The following is a 17,459-nucleotide window of genomic DNA, read 5'->3' as shown; positions in this document are numbered from 1 at the left end:
TACTTGAACCAGTTTAATGCTTAAAACCCACAGCTAGTTTTTCTTTTTACTTAGTTGGTTGATTTATTTGAGCTTGGAAAAGCAAGTTAGGATCACCGAACCACTTGTCAACACTGACTAGATGCCTGCCCACCCCTAACTCTCACTGGCACTTGAGGCACAAAAGGGGAGGGTACCTCTGTCTTTACATATTTACTATTATTTTTTGTAAAGTTGATCACTGAAAGGAAAATAAGTATGAATAATACTGAAGTATAAAGTATGAACGTTGTAACGCCCTGAGCTACTGTTTTAAGTAGCTGTGTGTCTGGGTGTGTGTACGAGTGCAGGTACACATGTGGAAGTCAGCCCTCACTTTCCACCTCATCTGAGGCAGGGTCTTGTTTGCTGCTGCATAGACCAGCCTGGTCCATCCTCTGAGGATCCCCTGTCTCTGCCTCTCATCTTGCTGTAGGAGCTCTGGGACTGCAGATGTGAGCTAGCTACCACATCTGGCTGTTTTATGTGGGTTCTGGGCGTCCCTTATTCAGGTCCTCACACTTGCAGTGAATACTTTAGCCGCTGGACCATCTCCCCACTGCACCCCATGCTATTTCTACACATTTCCTCTAAGCTCAGATTAACATCAGCTGAATCTGTAACCTCAAATCCCTAATGTGTGACTCCACACTTCTAGAAAACTTATAAACCACAGTAGGGAAACAACTAAGAATTCCATTTCTGAACTCTCTCAAAATATGGTCAGAGCTTAATTTGTATATCCCAAGATAGAGTCACACATACAGGCCTTCAGAAATGTCACAAGCGATCTTAAACCTTTTAGCAGAGGATAAGCAGACTCATAAAGTGTCAATCACTATGGGAAAAACAGTGTGTCACAGTATGGATGAGAATCTATTTCCCCTGGATTCATTTGAAAATTAAAATCCAAAAGCTTACATTTTTTTGTATCAACTTGACAATCCATACACTTATAGGAAAAATAGGTGATTATTTTAATGATGTATGTATAAAAGAAAAATAAAACTTTATGATACAATCTGATAGACTACAGCATATAAAATTTACTCACATACAATGTATGTAATTTTTGCAACATAAAAATTCTATTCATATATACAAATTTATAAAAGGTTTTATATATATCTTAACTTCGGCTACATAGGGTCCACTTAGGGTTATGGCTAAGTCATTCAATTTGGTAGACAAGAGATTATGAACATACAAAAGACTGGTTGACGAACAATCCTTTGTTCCTCAAACTCTTGAGAAGCATCTGGTTGGTAGAGTAGTGTGGTGCCAGGAGAAGGACTACCAGCTGAAGGGAGTCTCCACAAGGTCCCGATGGCCCCCAGCTGAGAACTGGGCTGCTGCCTTCAGCTGACTGAGAAACACGAGCTGCATCATGTCTGCAAGCCTTTAGGAAACAGAATGTGCTCCAGTAGTCTTTGCACTTACCAGGGCTTGCCTTAGTGAACATAATAAATACTCAGAAACGTAAGGATGATCTCAGACCTTAAGCCAGTAAGAACATCTCCTAACACTGAGATCCTTTATACAATAATTCAAGACCTTGTAAGTATTTACAGTATTTTATGTAGGCGAAAAACTGAATATAAACCATAAAAAAAAACACCCTATGTTTTAAAAAAAGGATCTTTAAAAAGGGGAAACCAACACAAACTATAAATTCTTGGTGTACTCTCTTCTTTACAGTCTCTCCTCACTCCCAACTCTCAGTGCACACACCTACACAGAGGAAAAGGATGCTGCTGCCTGTCCTTCATGCTACAGGGTCTTAAGGAGGCCTAGGGGACTGCTTATCCATTGGGAGTACTCTGGAGGCTGAAGAAAGCCAAGGAGGCAGCCCGTGACAGTTTCCCGTCAGACAATGCCAGACTTAATAACGGCCAGACTGGATCCTCCTTTTTCAGCATATCAACTTCATGGGCTAGAAATGCAGACAGCAGGGCCAGGAGGGGACTGCAGAAAGAAGCATGTGCAATAATAAGAGGGCAACAACCCTGCCCAGTGACAGGCACCTTACAAGGTCACAGGCATTTCATGACATTTCATGACTCCTTTCAGGTAGAAATGGAAATGCAATTTAATCACTTCCGGCCTCGTTCTGTTTGTAAAGTACCCACTAAAAAGGACACAGTCACCCTTTACTGGGTGCTGGCAGGAAGTCCTTCTGGAAGACTCAGAAGCAGAAATAAAGACCCGCCATTTCCCCAGAAGGATGACACAACTTACCAGTAAAAAATTCAGGGACAGGATTAAACTGACTGCAGCAGAAAACAAAGAAAGAAGCCCTCCCACAAGGCGAGCTGAAGACCAAAGTAGCAAGTACCGCAGCTGGAAGGAGGTAAGAAAACACGGCCTTTTAATAAGTTTAGTGCCTAAACCAAAAGCTGAATTCAGCTGGGTCCAGCCACCTGCAGTTCATTTTCTCAGCAGACTGGGGCTCAGAGTTGTGCTTTCCCGCTTCTTCTCCCATCACGAGGAAGACGGCTCCATCTCTGCAAGCCTGGCCATTCACCTTCGTGACGTCAGGTTGATGCTATGCACCATTTTCTGGATCTTCTCCTCGTTCTTCAGGATGTTGGCCTTCACAGCACAGATCTTGTCCTGCTGGTCTTTGATCTGCTGCTCCAGCTCAGCTAGCTCGGCCTTCAGGGGCTCCACCGCACTGTCTGTGATGCTGGTGGGAGACAAGCAGTGGCCCATTAGTGTCCTGAGGGTTCGGTCTGTGTCTCTCCCTCCAGTCCAAAAGCCAGCACCAGCAAAGGCCTGGCTGGTTTCACCCCAAGAAAAGGGGTAAGTGCCAGCCCCCTAAGAATGGCAGGACAGGCACCATTCACAACCGGCAGGCAGGCCACAGTGCAATCAAGCCTGAGAACGCCAATCGCCTGTTTACTTCCCACAGAACCAGGCAGAGAACCCGGGGCTTCACACATGCTAGGCAGATACTCTACCACAAGCTGTTTCCCTAGTCCATGTGAGATTTCCCTTAAAAAGTAAAATGAAAAGGACTAATATTCCCTCAGAGAAAGGCTTGATGTCCTTGAAGTACATACACAAAAAAGACCAAGGGGCAACAGGGAAGTGGTCTACCAAGTCCCCACAGACACTGGATTCAGCCTGGAGCAGCCAAGAGACACCTCTCCTCTGGATAAGGCTCACAGGGCTTAGAGGAACTCCTTCTGCCCGTGTCCCATTAGTTCAGCAGGGACAGGTGATCTCTTCACTGTCGGGCAGAGCACTGAACAGGCACAGAATATCCCTCAGAATGCTGGAGTCAAATGCAACCTTCCCTTCAGGCTTTTAAAGTCTATAAACAGAAGTCAATACAACACAAAGAGCCAGGTCCCACCCTTTGCGGCAATAGAGCAGGGTCAGGTTTCATAAGGGAGGCTCTTTGGGCTGACACTTACCAACATCTTATGTCCAAAACTATGAAGTGTTAAACCATTACATACTGCAACCAGCACTAATGTTCTCCGTGATTTTTCTAGATTCCATCATGCTGCATATTTAAAAACTTATGGGACTAAACATAACAGTAAGAAAGAGGCCCCATATTGGTGATCCAACACAAAGCAGGCAGTCCTGAAACCACACGCACACAACAAACCCAGCCTTACCAGGCGTGTTTATGTATTTGTGTACACACAGAAACACATATATAATCAAAAAAGAAAGGCTATCCATCTGAGAGTGGGGGCATCAGAGGGGTCGGAGGGATACTGGGTGTGTGTGTGTGTGTGTGTGTGTGTGTGTGTGTGTGTGTGTGAAAGAAGGGAAACAGGAAAAGTGAATGTAATTCTATTATGAAATTAATTTTTAAAAAATGAAAAAATAAAAGAGTGTAAAAGAAAAAAGTTTCAGTTTAGTGCGGTGTTGCACACCTTTAATCACAGTGCTCAGGAGGCAGGTGATTTCTGTGAGTTTAAGGCCAGCCTGGTCTACATAGTGAACTCCAGGCCATCCATGCTACACTGAGACCTTGTCTCAAAAAACAAAAAACGGGAGGGAGGGAGGGAGAAAAGGAGGGAAAGAGGGAGGGGTAGAACCAACTGTAACTCAGCTCTTCTGTAACATGGACTTACAGAGGTATCTTTCAGTCAAATCATATCTTCTGAAGAAAAAAGGTCTACATGCTAATAGTCACATGATTCTAGATTTACTGATTACAAACACAGGGTACCTTTCTAAATAAATCTCTAAATAAAACACCTCTCTAAATAAAGCTCTTTTCAGTGGCTATTCCATTTCTTTTCGTTACAATTTTGAATGAGTTTATCAGTATCTTATTTTGATCCCCTCCCCTCCCCATCTGCCGCCCCCTCCCCTCCCCATCTGCAGCCCCCCTCCCCATCTGCAGCCCCCTCCCCCCATCTGCAGCCCCCCTCCCCCCATCTGCAGCCCCCTCCCCTCCCCATCTGCAGCCCCCTCCATCCCTATCTGCAGCCCCCTCCCCTCCCCATCTACAGCCCCCCTCCCCATCTGCAGCCCCCTCCCCTCCCCATCTGCAGCCCCCCATCTGCAGCCCCCCTCCCCCCATCTGCAGCCCCCCTCCCCCATCTGCAGCCCCCCTCCCCCCATCTGCAGCCCCCCTCCCCCCACCTGCAGCCCCCCACCCCCCCACCTGCAGCCCCCCTCCCCTCCCCATCTGCAGCCCCCTCCCCTCCCATCTGCAGCCCCCTCCCCCCACCTGCAGCCCCCCTCCCCCATCTGCAGCCCCCTCCCCCCACCTGCAGCCCCCCACCTGCAGCCCCCCCTCCCCATCTGCAGCCCCCCCATCTGCAGCCCCACCTCTGCTCCTTGCTCAGGGCCTCGGCATGTTGCCTGTTCTCGCTGTGCCACAGCTGCAGCTCGTTCTGCATGGCGTCCACGTCCTCCTGGATGTAGTCCATGATCTTTCCCAGGGGAAGTGCACTCTTACACAGGGTCTGGATGGACACACGGAGCTTCTCTATCTCTTTCGAAACGATGTCCTTCTCCTTCTTCCACGCTGACTCAAAGACGAGGGATCGCTCCTTCAGTTATGGGAAGCAGGAAGAGAAAGTCTTTAGGGTGAGCTCGGCAAGTCAGAGGCAGCACCCCAAGTGGGTCCCACAAAAGGAAAACCTGATGAACTGAACTTATCAGAAATTAAAATATTCACGCTGCAGTCCTCAAGAAGCTGGAAAGACAAGCAGGTGAGAGGAAACATTTGTAAATCACGCTTTGCACAGAAGACATATACAGTCAGTCAGTAAACTACAGAGAGAACTCACAAAACTCAGTGGCAGCAAGTAGGCAAGCAATCTGAAGAGGGACAGGAGACAGAGACCTTTCCCCGAAGGTGACGTGGGGTCAGCAGGAAGCTCATGAAAGCGTGTCCCAAGAGCGCCAGCGCTCTCAGTGCGATTTAGGCAGCGATGCTCGGCATCAGGCAGAAGAGACTGGTCTCTGGTAATTGCTGGTTAGGCAGCTGGGGTGTCTTTAGAGACTATCCCAATCTATAGTTTGAATCTGAAAATGTCTGCTGAAGGCGTGGGCATTATGAAGGGACTTTTGGGAGGAGGAAGCCGTCACTGGGAGCTGCCTTTGAGGGTGCATCTTGCTGCTGACCTCTCCGCTCCCTCTGCCCCTGGGCTGCACAGGTGAGCAGCTGTACTTTGCTGTCAGTACACCCCCTCTGCCATGACGCCCAGTCTCCATGACACCCAGAGCAATGCAGCCGACCAAGCCAGAACACAACTTTCTCCCTTGAAGTTGTTTTCCTCGGGTATTCTGTCCCAATGACAGAAAAGTGACTAATACACATAAAATCCAGCAAAGGAACATCTAAGCATTTACTCAGAAAAAATTACAACTTACATTCACACAAAAATCTATACAGAAATGTTGACATTTTATTCAAACTAGTTACAGGCTGGACATGGTGGCATATGGAAGGTAGAATTGGGAGGACCAGAAGTTCAAGATTATCCTCGCCTACACAGCTAGTTAGCTTGAGCTCTGTCTCAATAAAAACAGAAATAAAGGAAAAAACAAACAAAAAGTAGTTACAAGCTAGAAATAGCCCAGATATGTTACATAAACTGTGGTATATCCATACCATGGAAGACTATGTAGCAAAACACACACACACACGATTACCTGAACAACTCTTGGAGAATTAGGCCAAATGAAAAAACCCTGCTTGGCTATAAACTGAGTCCACTTATATATACAAGCTTGAAAAGACAGAATTACAGAAGTGGAGGGCACACTGGTGATGGCCAGAAGCAAGAGCTGGGAGAGAAGAGGTTAAGTTGTAAAAGGGCACTGAGAAGGATCTGGTGACAGGGACATTCTGGACCTTGGCTATGCTAGTATGGGTAACTTGGGTGTGAGGGAGACAGCACAGGCAAGCTAGGAAGGCTTCAGAGCACATCTCCAGTGCCTCGCACAGGCACCTCAAAATAACACGCTTTTGGTAAGAGAGATGGGAACACCAGGCACGGTGGTGCACACTTGTAACCCTAGAGTTAGACGTGGAGACAGGCAGGTGGGGCCTGCTGGTGACTAGGTGAGTGAGACAACTTGTCTCAAAAGAAAAGGCAAATTGGACAGACAGAGGGCTCTGTGGTTAGAAGCACTGGCTGCTCTTTCAGGGACCCAGGGGTGACTCCCAGTACCCACATGGCAGCTCGCGATACCTGTAATATATAGATTAGAGATTCTATGGGGTGCAATCCCCTCTTCTGGCTTCTGTGAGTACTAGGCACACACATGGTAGCCAGACATATATGAAGGCAAAACTCCCATATTCATTAAAAAAAAAAAAAAAAAAAAAAAAAAAAAAAAACTTTTTTAAGGTGGATAGTGGCGGAAGAACATGATACCTGAGGTTGTTCTCCATCTTCTACATGCACTTACATAGATGGGCACATATACATGTATGCACACACACACACACACACACACACACACACACACACAAAGGGGGGGGAGAGAAGGAGTGGGGGAGGGATTACAGAAACTCTCTAAACTAAACCGCTAATGACTAGTGACTGAAAGGGAAATGAACTGTATTACAGGTAAATCGGTAGGCCTCTGTCTGCCGCTGTAGAAGCTGAGCCTGGAACAGCCATACACACTCACAGCACCACGGCTATCTAACAGAAAGCAGGTGCCAAGCATGGCACAATACCGAGATGCAGGGCCCTGTACAGTGGGCAGGAGCAGATCTCCCCCGAGGCAGGGTTCCAGATGTGGGGAGAATGGGGGCAGGGTCTCTGGGAAGGAACACATTGGCAGGCTGCTGGTGCCCAGAGAAGGCTGAGGGCTGGAGAGCAGGAGTGTCATGGGTGCGAGACAGCAAACACAATGAGGACTTTGGTTTGATCCTGAGCAGGAAGAGCCACGGAAGGGATGTGAGCGTCAAAGAAAGCTATTTACATCAAAGCTGAAAAGCCATTCGGCTCAGTCTTCAGGAAAGGGAAGCAGTCTAAAGAGTCAGTGACAACCTTCCAGAAGTGCGAGGGGAAGGCAGGGCTGGGGTGTGCAGGGTCAGTGACAACCGTCTGGAAATGCGAGGGGAAGGCAGGGCTGGGGTGTGCAGGGTCAGTGACAGCCGTCCGGAAATGCGAGGGGAAGGCAGGGCTGGGGTGTGCAGGGTCAGTGACAGCCGTCCGGAAATGCGAGGGGAAGGCAGGGCTGGGGTGTGCAGGGTCAGTGACAACCGTCCGGAAATGCGAGGGGAAGGCAGGGCTGGGGTGTGCAGGGTCAGTGACAACCGTCCAGAAATGCGAGGGGAAGGCAGGGCTGGGGGGTGCAGGGTCAGTGACAACCGTCCGGAAATGCGAGGGGAAGGCAGGGCTGGGGTGTGCAGGGTCAGTGACAACCGTCTGGAAATGCGAGGGGAAGGCAGGGCTGGGGTGTGAAGCACATGTCTGGCTTTGGCTGGTCGGTCCATGTTTTGGTTTGTCTTGAGATGGGGTCTCAGCTGGTCTCAAACTTTCTATGTAGCCAAGGACAACCTTGAACTTGTGATCCTTCTTTCTCCAGCTCCTGAGTGCCAGGACGACAGGGCTGCACCAGCAAACACAGCTTAGGAGAGTGTTTCAGTCATAACTTTTTAAGCAGACGTGTTTTGTTGCATCGTTGAAACCCCACAGATCAGTCTCACACTCCAGGATCCTGTTTCAGCGACCGGATCTTCCCGGCCAGCCGTACACGGATACCACTGAGACACAGGACCATCCACTCCACCACAGCCTTGTTTATAACTACTGCGATTTGCGGTTTGAAACAATGTCAGTATCATTTTCAACCAGAACCATCTCTGCTTTCTAGGCCTCAGACGCTCAATAGGCATCACCTGCGCTCACCTGAACCTTGCACATGTATTTTTGAGGCCCATTCTCTGGGAGGACATCGCTGATGAGGTGAGAACACACAGGCCACATGACACTGTGATCACGTTCTGTGCACAACCACAGATAGACTCAAGGACAAAAAGCTATTACCTTATGTCCTTAAAAAACAAACCCAATCCCCCCACACTAACAGACCTCTTCCTTAAGCTTTCGTGAAGGAAACCAATCCTAGCTAGCAATAATAATAATAATTATTATTATTATTCATTGAGGAAACAGCACTGAGTATGTCCCTGTTGCCCCTCTCACAGAATGTCAATAAATACAAGAACCACAGGTAAACAAAGTCAAGATAAAAACACTCTGTCTGGAACTGAGCGTCAGAAGGGCATTCTCCAGAACAGCCCCTGAGAGCTGGCACACGGCTGATGACATCATGACACCTGGCGGCCAATCAGAATCTGAGGCGCAACTCGGATCACCAAGTAAGAAACCAAAATCCTCCCCATGGGACTCGGTTAAACAGCACTCACCGCAGACTATTTACCTTAACTAAATACAACACGGGAAGGTTATTTGGTTCATTAAGAGGCATTTGAAGATACAACAGGTTTTTTACATTTCCTAAGGAGCTCCTTTCTCCCCAGTCTTTTGAAACCGTGTCTCCTGTAACCCAGCTGGCCTCCACTCCTGGGATTGCAGGAGTGCACTACCACGCCCTGCCTTTAATGCGTCTCTGTGACAGTTGCCCACATTTCCTTGACAGCTGCTACATTTTTCTTTCAGGAGGACAATAAATACAAGCAGGCTGCAGGTGACACACACCCAGTCCCCACTGGACACCAACAGGACCTGATTCACAGGGGCAGGAGGTGAGAAAGCAAAATCAGAGGCTTTAAACCAACCCAGAGAGCAAAACCCACAAAAAGACTGTTCCGTCTTACCAGGACGGAAAACACAGGGCCCTGACATCTGACAGAGCAACCCAAAATGAAGAGGAGCCAGGAGGCAGCCCGTAAGAAAGGACTGCGGACCGTGAGGGAGACAGTCAAAAGCTTTCGAAGAAGCCCTGCGACTGTCCAAACCTCGGCACAGTGCCTTCACCCAGCAGCTTTAGAAAGCGGTGACTTCTAGAGTGGAGGGGACACTGTAAAACTGAATCTGATTGTTTTTCAAAAAGTTCTCATGAACTTAAAGTAAGGAGAAAATGCCAGCGGGAGCTAGTAATACTAGTGTATAACCTCTTGAGAAGCAAGCATGTGACTGGGAAAATAAAGCATTTAATACCATAAATAAATACAATAATAGAGTAAATATGATCCGTGTATTTATTCTATAACATGTTGTTCAAGCCCATTAGCACAGCAAGAAATCTCTTTCTTTCCAATGAATTTCAAAGACAGCCTGGAGGGAAGCCCAGATTAGGAATCTGTATTTCCTTAGCATCAAAAAAAAAAATGTCCCCTCCAAAGAGAAGTGCCACCAGGACAAACAGCACACCTGATTCCTGCATCTGGGCCAGAACCACTTATCTGAACACTTGAAGGGGAGGGAGGAGGGGGAACGAGAATCTGCTGGCAGGAGACGGCACCGTGATGGAGCTGAGTGAGATGTACATTTGCCTCTGAAACCTTCAAGGTGCCTAGAACCCTGCACCCAAGAAGGACAGAGAGTAGGCACACTTTTGCATGCATTGTGAAATGTTGATTAAAAAAAAAAAAAAATTCACAAATTAGCTACCAAGACAGACTCATCAACTCCTAAGAAGTGACTGCTATAGTACAAATTGTTGATAAAGAATTTCTAGAAACTTTTGCTTGAAAAGTAAGAAACAGTCACCTGGGAACCCACACATCAGGGAAAAAATCATACCTAGTACATAGATATTAAAAGTAAGAGAGCTTTTAATAAGCAACATCAGTTTGACATTGAAAGAGTTCAAAGGGTCAGGACAGGGCTGGGAAGAGGATTTAGTCAGTTGGTAAAGTGTTCACTGCATGAACCTGAGGTTCTGAGTTCAATCCCCAGCACCCCGGGCAGCACAGGCCTGTACTACCAGTGCTGGGGAGGTGGAGACAAGAGGGCTCCTGGGACTTGCTGGCAACCCGGTCTAGCAGAGTCAGTGAGTTCCAGGTTCAGTGAGAGACTGACTCTGTCTCAAAAATTAAGGTGGAGAGCAGCTGAGAACACCCCTTGTTGACCTTTGGCCTCCACGTCCCCCACCCACACCACACACACACACACACACACACACACACACACACACACACACACACACACACACTTTATTCTTCATTCAAAGGCATCTACACTCTTATCTGTTTACCTTGTAAAGTGTATTGATCTGATTTTGTGTATGTGATGAACATGCATATGTGTGTCCAAGGGCACATGCCTGTGCACACTCGGAGGCCAGAGGAAGGTGTCAGACGGTAAGCCCCGGTGATCCTCCTGTCTCCACCTCCTGCAGTGGCAGGGCTACAAGTTTGTGTGGGATTCAAACTCCAGTCCTCGGGTTTGCACAGCAAGGCCTTTTCACCACTGAGTCGTCGTCCAGCCCTTAGTTTACTAACTAACTAACTAACTAACTAACTAACTAACTAGAGTTGCTATATGATCACTAGAAAAACTAAATCTCCAAGGCTATCCAAAGGAAAAAGGAAGGTGTTACCGACAGAGCAACAGAAGATGTGCCAAACTGCAGCTGGAGGCTGCAGGGTCCGGGCGTGTGCAAATCCCATCATGGAGGATGAAGCCAGCCCCGCTAAGCAGAGGAGACCTGCAACTATGGACAGATAGCCCTACTTCAGAACAGCCTGGAAAACACGGACGAAATAAACAGCTCCCGTCACGAAGGAGACAGCTGGAGAACCCATTTCTCATCCCCCTTTGTGCAAAGCTTCCTGTCATACATGCCCACACATGGAAGACCACCTCAGCCCGGCTAGGCAGCTCCCCCGCCCTGACCCTACACCTGCCAAGACTTCGGCCTAAGAACTGTGCCCAAGCTCTCACTGAGGGTGATGGAATATGACTGCAGTTAGTTAAACGGACACGGGCCAAACTACTCTACCCTACGGTGTTCTCTGTGACAGTTATAAACAATGTAAGTGACAACCCAACTTCCAGTAAGTATGCTAAACATGGAGGGCATGCCTTTTCCTTCATCTTTTCTTGCAGGCTGGGGGCTTGAGATGGGGCAGCCATCTTATCCCATAAGACGCCTGAAGTTAGGCACGTAGAAGAGTTAAGCAGGGGCATCTAGGCCATTGCCAGCTGGAAATTTAGCCTCCAGACTTTGACATATCAAATAAAAATCTGGCCTCACTGAAGTTATAGTTATTTCAAAATTAAGAAGAAATGTAAAAATGCTTGCAACTATTAAAGAAATTGACTCAGTAAATAACAAAGTTTTGAGAGAATAAAAAGGATGAAAAGATTGAAATTTCAAAAAAAAAAAAAACAGCAAGAAAAGGGACTAGCAAGGGACACAGTGGCGACCTGGGGAGATCATGACGAGGAGCAAACATGGGCAGAGCGGCAATAGGAGGCGGCAGGGTGGGGGGAGTGGGGGGGCTTGAGAAGGACATGGAGGCCGAGGGGGGCCAGGCCACGGCCTGGCATGGAATCACAGCGCTGAAGGGGGTAGGCAGCAAGGAGAAGAGGGAAGCTCTCCCAGGGGCTCTGCTGAAAGAGGCGGTAACGTCACCTGACAAATGCACCCTCAGCACCTTCAGAAACTCACAAGTCCACAGAGATGCTCACAGCAAAGAGAAGAGTGCAGAGCCAGGCACAGTGGTACAGGTTTGAAGCTAGCCTGGTCTACACAGCAAGTTCTAGCCAGCTAGGGTCACAGAGTGAGACAGTGTCTCCAAACAAACAGACAAACAAACAAACAGGCGATAACACAACGACACAAGAGCAAAGACACACTGGCAGAGTACGGCTTGCATGTGGAAGGCTACAAAGTACTACAAAGTACATGAAGCAGACGTATAAACACAAACCTTTTTTTCTTTTCTTTTTTGGCATGCTAAGGACGAAGCCCAGACCCGACAACGTGTTAAGCAAGTGCTTTACCACTGAACCACATCCCAGCCCTGGAATGTGTAAAATACAATGTTGAGACTGTAAAGCAAGCTGTGGAGAGATACAGAGTATGGTACATTTATACGCCATTTTTCAATGGAGAGTTATTACTCATTGCTTAGAATGCACATCTGAAACCTGCACCAGCACACAGGAGAATGAGAAGCACTGAATTCAGGCAGAGACCGCTGACGGCACCAGGGTGCTCCAACTGCATCTGTGGTGCTGTATCTCTTCAGTCGGGTACAGGGACAGACAGACATAACAACACACAAATACCAACATCAACAGAATGAGTGAGTACAAGTGAACAGAGGCAGGCAAGGGCAGTGATCCCAGCAGAGGCTGAGGCAGGAGAATCATTAGTTTAAGGCCAGTCTGAGTTACAAAGCAAGACCCTGTCTAAATTAACAAACGAATGACTAATACAATTTGAATCTAAATTACCAGACCTTTGCTCAGTGTTTGTTTGTTTGTTTGTTTGTTTAAGACAAGGTCTCACTGTGTAGCCCTGGCTGGCCTGGAACTCACTCTGTGGACCAAACTGGCCTTAAACTCACAGAGATCCACCTGCCTCTGCCTCCTGAGTGCTGGGGCTAAATGCATGTGACTCACACCTGGCAAGATTACCAGACTTTCCATGGAACCAGATGAAGGTAACCTCACTGCCAGGGCTGCATGACCCAGCCCCAAGACTCAGTAGTGGCAGAGACAACGTGGAGAATGGGGGAGGGGAGGAGAGCAGCTGGAATGGCCTTGCCAGACAGAAAACACAATGCTTAAAGCAAGGAGGAACACATGGTGCCCAGAAGCACACCCAAGTGTGCAGGATGGCTGCCACTAGCTGGCTCGGAGCAGGCCAGGGAACCGGATCTCCACACACAGCACTAAGTTTGGACTGACCAGATGCCCAAGGGTGAAGCAGATGGCTTCAGGCATGACAAAGAATAACGTGACAACCTTACAGCAGGTAGAAGTGATATACGACACAGCATGCTCAGTGTGGAAAAGAGCTTACGTCTGTACCGCAACAGAGGATTTTTTAAAACAATTTTAAAAAATGAAAAATAGAACTTCTTTAGAATGAAAGAACAAAGAAAGGTAACAAACTATAAAAATATTTACAGAAGGAGACACAGACTTGATCCCAAGATGTATATCAAGCACGCAATATAGACAGACATTATATATATATACATTATATCTGGGAAAGCACAATAACAAAAGTCATCAAAGGGGAAGGGGGATTATGGGAGGCAGCCACACCTGCCAGTTCAAAACTCCAAAGCTCTCGAGAAGAAAAGGCTTCCATAAACCATATTGGTTCCTCTCCACTGCTGTGACAGAACACTGTGATCAGACTTCTGCAAGGAAGGGTAACTGATCTGCACTCAAAGGTCCAGGGTTAGAGTCCACAATGGCGTTGTGAAGGCAGGGCAGCGGGAGGAGGAGCTGAGAGCTCACACTTTAACCATCAAGCAGAAAGAGCAAACTAGCAGTCATCTAAGTCTTAAAACTATCAAAGCCTGCCTCCAATGACACACTCCCTCCAACAAGCCCATGCCTCCTCAACCTCCCCAAACAGTGCCATCAACCGAGGACCAAGTGTTCAAATGTCAGAGCCGACAGGGGACATTCTCATTCAAACTACCACAGCCACCAAGACTCATTCAAGGTATTTTAGTGTTCCATCCTCTTACTAATGTGACTCTGGGGGAGCTTTCACTTGTTTGCCTCTGGCCTTGCTGGAGGCTGAGGGCAGACAGATTTATATCATAACAGTTTTAAAAAAGGAAAACCACATCAGGAAGGAAGCTCCTAGGACACACACACACAGAACTCACAGTAAGAACCAGGCCTGAAAACCCCAGCTCTTAATCTGCAATGACCCAAGGTCAGGGGTCAGCCTGTCCAGTCCACTCTTCACAGTTGCCAGGGAGAATGGGCAGGCCAGGCCGGAAGGGATGCCATGGAGTGGTGGTACAGTAGCTCCCCATGCACAACAGGCTGGGCAGTCAGGAGCAGCCCCTCCCCCCACCCTCACCGCCCCCCACAGCCCTACCTTCTTATACTTCAGCTGGGAGGGGAATGGCCTTCAAGCACATGAACAAGATGACAGGTTTAAATCTACTGAACCTGTAACATCTAAAGGCTTTCCAAGTGCCCGTGGTAGACCTGCTCCTCACCTTCTCACCAGGCTTGGAAGACTGCTGCAATTTCTCATAATCCTTCTTCGTCTCCAAGATCTTTTTCACAAGCCCACCTGTTAAAAATCAGGAGTTTTCAGTTAAAGCTCATTCCCCAAGAAGTTACTTATTTTTCTTAGACCTCATTGGGAAGATGGGCAAAACGCTGAATTCTCATCCTTTTTCTTTCCATATCAAAACACCTTGCGATCCTGTGCTAAGACAGAACACAGCGCCCCCTGCTGCTGGCTAGTCACAAAGTGACACAGAAAAGAGTTTTAGAAATAAACAGATTTTTTTCTTCTTCCTCAAGTTAAGAAGAAATGTGGATTAACACCCCAAAATGTAACTACCTACTGAAAACAGAGCGATTCGGATGGTTTCTCGGTGCTGATGCTACTTTTAGATTAGGAAGGAATACTAAAGTTCTTTAGAAATCTCCACGGTGTAAATAGCTTAGGAAAAATCTTCTTAAAAATACTGTTTTCCAGTGCTATGTAGGCTGCTGGGGTAGCAGCGTCAATGGTGGAACTGAGCTGCAAACCCCGTGAACCACAATAACGACCAGTGAGGCACAGGACACCCACGGCGCAAGCGTGGCACAAGTGTATGAGGTAACCAGCTACTTTCTGGTTGGATTTAAGACTTATTCACCAGAAGAAAACTCAAACACAGTACTGTAAATCTGGCCAAGACCGGGTGGCTGGAGTCCTGGAGCTCACCAGCCCCAGAAGAGAGTTTCTCCTGTTCTGCTAAATGGACATAGCATCAACTTTCTCTCTGAATTTTTATCTCTCTACCCACAATTAGTGCAGCCCTCAGACCTCATAAGAGAAGTTTCTTTGTGCAGTGGGTGGTGGTTAATGTACAAACTTACAACCAATCAAAATATGTTTCATGAAATTCTCAAAGAATAAAATATACTTAAAAGTGGTTTTAGTTTTTTTGTTTTGTTTGCCAGGCAGTGGTGGTGCATGCCTTAAATCCCAGTACTTGGGAGGCAGAGGAAGATGAATTTCTGTAAGTTCGAGGTTAACCTGGTCTACAAAGCATGTCCCTAGACACTCAGGGCTGTTACACAGAGAAACCTTGTTTTAAAAAAACAAAAGAAAAAGCGTTTTTTACCCAGTGAGGTTGAACAGATGAGTTATGACACAGCCATGTGGTATATAACACACCTCTCTAAAGAGAGGCCAAAACCATTCCTCTGTGCTGGAATGAAAGCCAGCAGACCACACACACACACACACATACACACACACACACACACACACACACACACACACACACATACATACACACACACACACCACACACACACCACACACACACATACACACACACACCACACACACACACACACACACACACACACACTTTTAAATGGAAATATTACTGATATTTTTACCTGCACCTATGGGCAAGGGAGAGTATAGGGAGAAAGAACAAGGTCTAAAGTCTTACACCTCAGTGCTGGGTGGTGTGGTGTACACTTAGAATCTCAGCATTCATGAGGCAGAGGCAGGAGGATGGTCAAAAGTGGTCCCCACAGCAAGTTCTAGGCCAGCCAGAGCCACACAATGGGACCTTGCCTCAAACAAACAAAAAACAAAACAAAACAAAAACAACAAACTTCCACCTCTTAATGCATTTAGCTGTGTACATTTAACCTTAAAGCCATAGGAATATTTTATATGAATGAAAAAACGAAACTGAGTTGGGTGTGGTAGCACATGCTTCTAATTTTAGCATTTAGGAGGCTGAGGCAGGAGGATGGAGAGTTCCAGGCAGCCTAAACTACATAGAAACCTCTAGTCTCAAGGAAATTTATGTGTGTATGTGTGAATACAGGCGTTAATGTCTTGGGCAGACAAAACAGGATGCCACTGTGACCAGAGCCCATGCTGATCTCAGGTCCTGTGGTTCCCTACAGGTCCACATGGTGGCAGCAACAGTGACCCTCCTAGACACAGCTGGGCACAAGAGGGCCACTTGCATCTCTGAGAGCACTCATGGAGAGCCCATGGACACATGGACGCATGGACTCAAGTACACTCACCATGCTTCTCCTCATCCTCCAGGTCCCCTGCTGGTACCTGAGCAGAAAAGAAGAAAGATCAGGCACGCTGAATTTCAAAGTCATTAGACAAACAAACAAATAATAAATATAAACAAAGAAACTAAAGAAATTAGACAGCTTACTGGAACTAGGAGGAAACAGTTTTTACACACATGAAAAGCCGACCATATTCACGGAGAACAGCCCCTCTGGTGAACTAACCATTTCAATCTCTGACATTTCTGTGAGCTGAGGGGCAGCTTCCACCACAAACTGCTCATCATCCTCGTTGTCAGAATTCTGTGAGTCGATGATCACATTGGAGACAGTTTTACCACTTCCTGACCTGAGCAAGCAGAGAGTCACTTACATTAGAAGTGGCCCACTAGCCACCAGTGTCATCAGCCCCACACATCTGGAAACATCACAGTCATCTGAAAGAAGCCGGACTGCCATTGCCCTAGACAGGCAGAGGGAAATCTCAGGGAACAGTGGGGACAGAGAACAGCACCTCTCACTACCCAAAGCCCCCATGCTGTCCAAAGCTATAGGCCACCTCAGCCCGCTACCCCAGCCTTGCTGGTCCTTCTGCTCCACAAAGGCTCTTGAGAACTCCCTCTTCCGACATTGGCTCAAAGACAGACCACCGATGGCTCATGTGGCCAGCCGTACAGGCCACACTGACCCAGAACCTCGCCTCTTCACAGGACAGCTCCTCTAGGCCCAGCCACCATATCCACTACCTCTTCAGTAGGTTCAGCTTTGGGGTAC

At 47.4% G+C, this 17,459-nt stretch overlaps 1 protein-coding gene across 4 annotated transcripts in view; it reads right to left on the bottom strand.

Moving 5' to 3' along the window:
• Positions 1–974: 974 nt before the first annotated feature.
• Positions 975–17,459, bottom strand: part of Traf3ip1 (TRAF3 interacting protein 1) — a 44,056-nt gene continuing 27,571 nt past the window's right edge. For all 4 annotated transcript variants that reach the window (XM_037210123.1, XM_037210124.1, XM_037210125.1 and 1 more), the window contains 5 exons: positions 16,911–17,034; positions 16,689–16,725; positions 14,630–14,706; positions 4,819–5,042; positions 975–2,704 (listed from right to left, as the gene is read on the bottom strand). In XM_037210123.1, the coding sequence (XP_037066018.1) occupies positions 2,539–2,704; positions 4,819–5,042; positions 14,630–14,706; positions 16,689–16,725; positions 16,911–17,034 (628 nt within the window). In that variant the 3' untranslated portion in view covers positions 975–2,538. The remainder of the gene's footprint in view (positions 2,705–4,818; positions 5,043–14,629; positions 14,707–16,688; positions 16,726–16,910; positions 17,035–17,459) is intronic.

Source organism: Peromyscus leucopus, chromosome 13 (assembly GCF_004664715.2).
Source record: "Peromyscus leucopus breed LL Stock chromosome 13, UCI_PerLeu_2.1, whole genome shotgun sequence".
Lineage (NCBI taxonomy): Eukaryota > Metazoa > Chordata > Mammalia > Rodentia > Cricetidae > Peromyscus > Peromyscus leucopus.
This window is presented reverse-complemented; position numbering and strand designations above follow the sequence as displayed.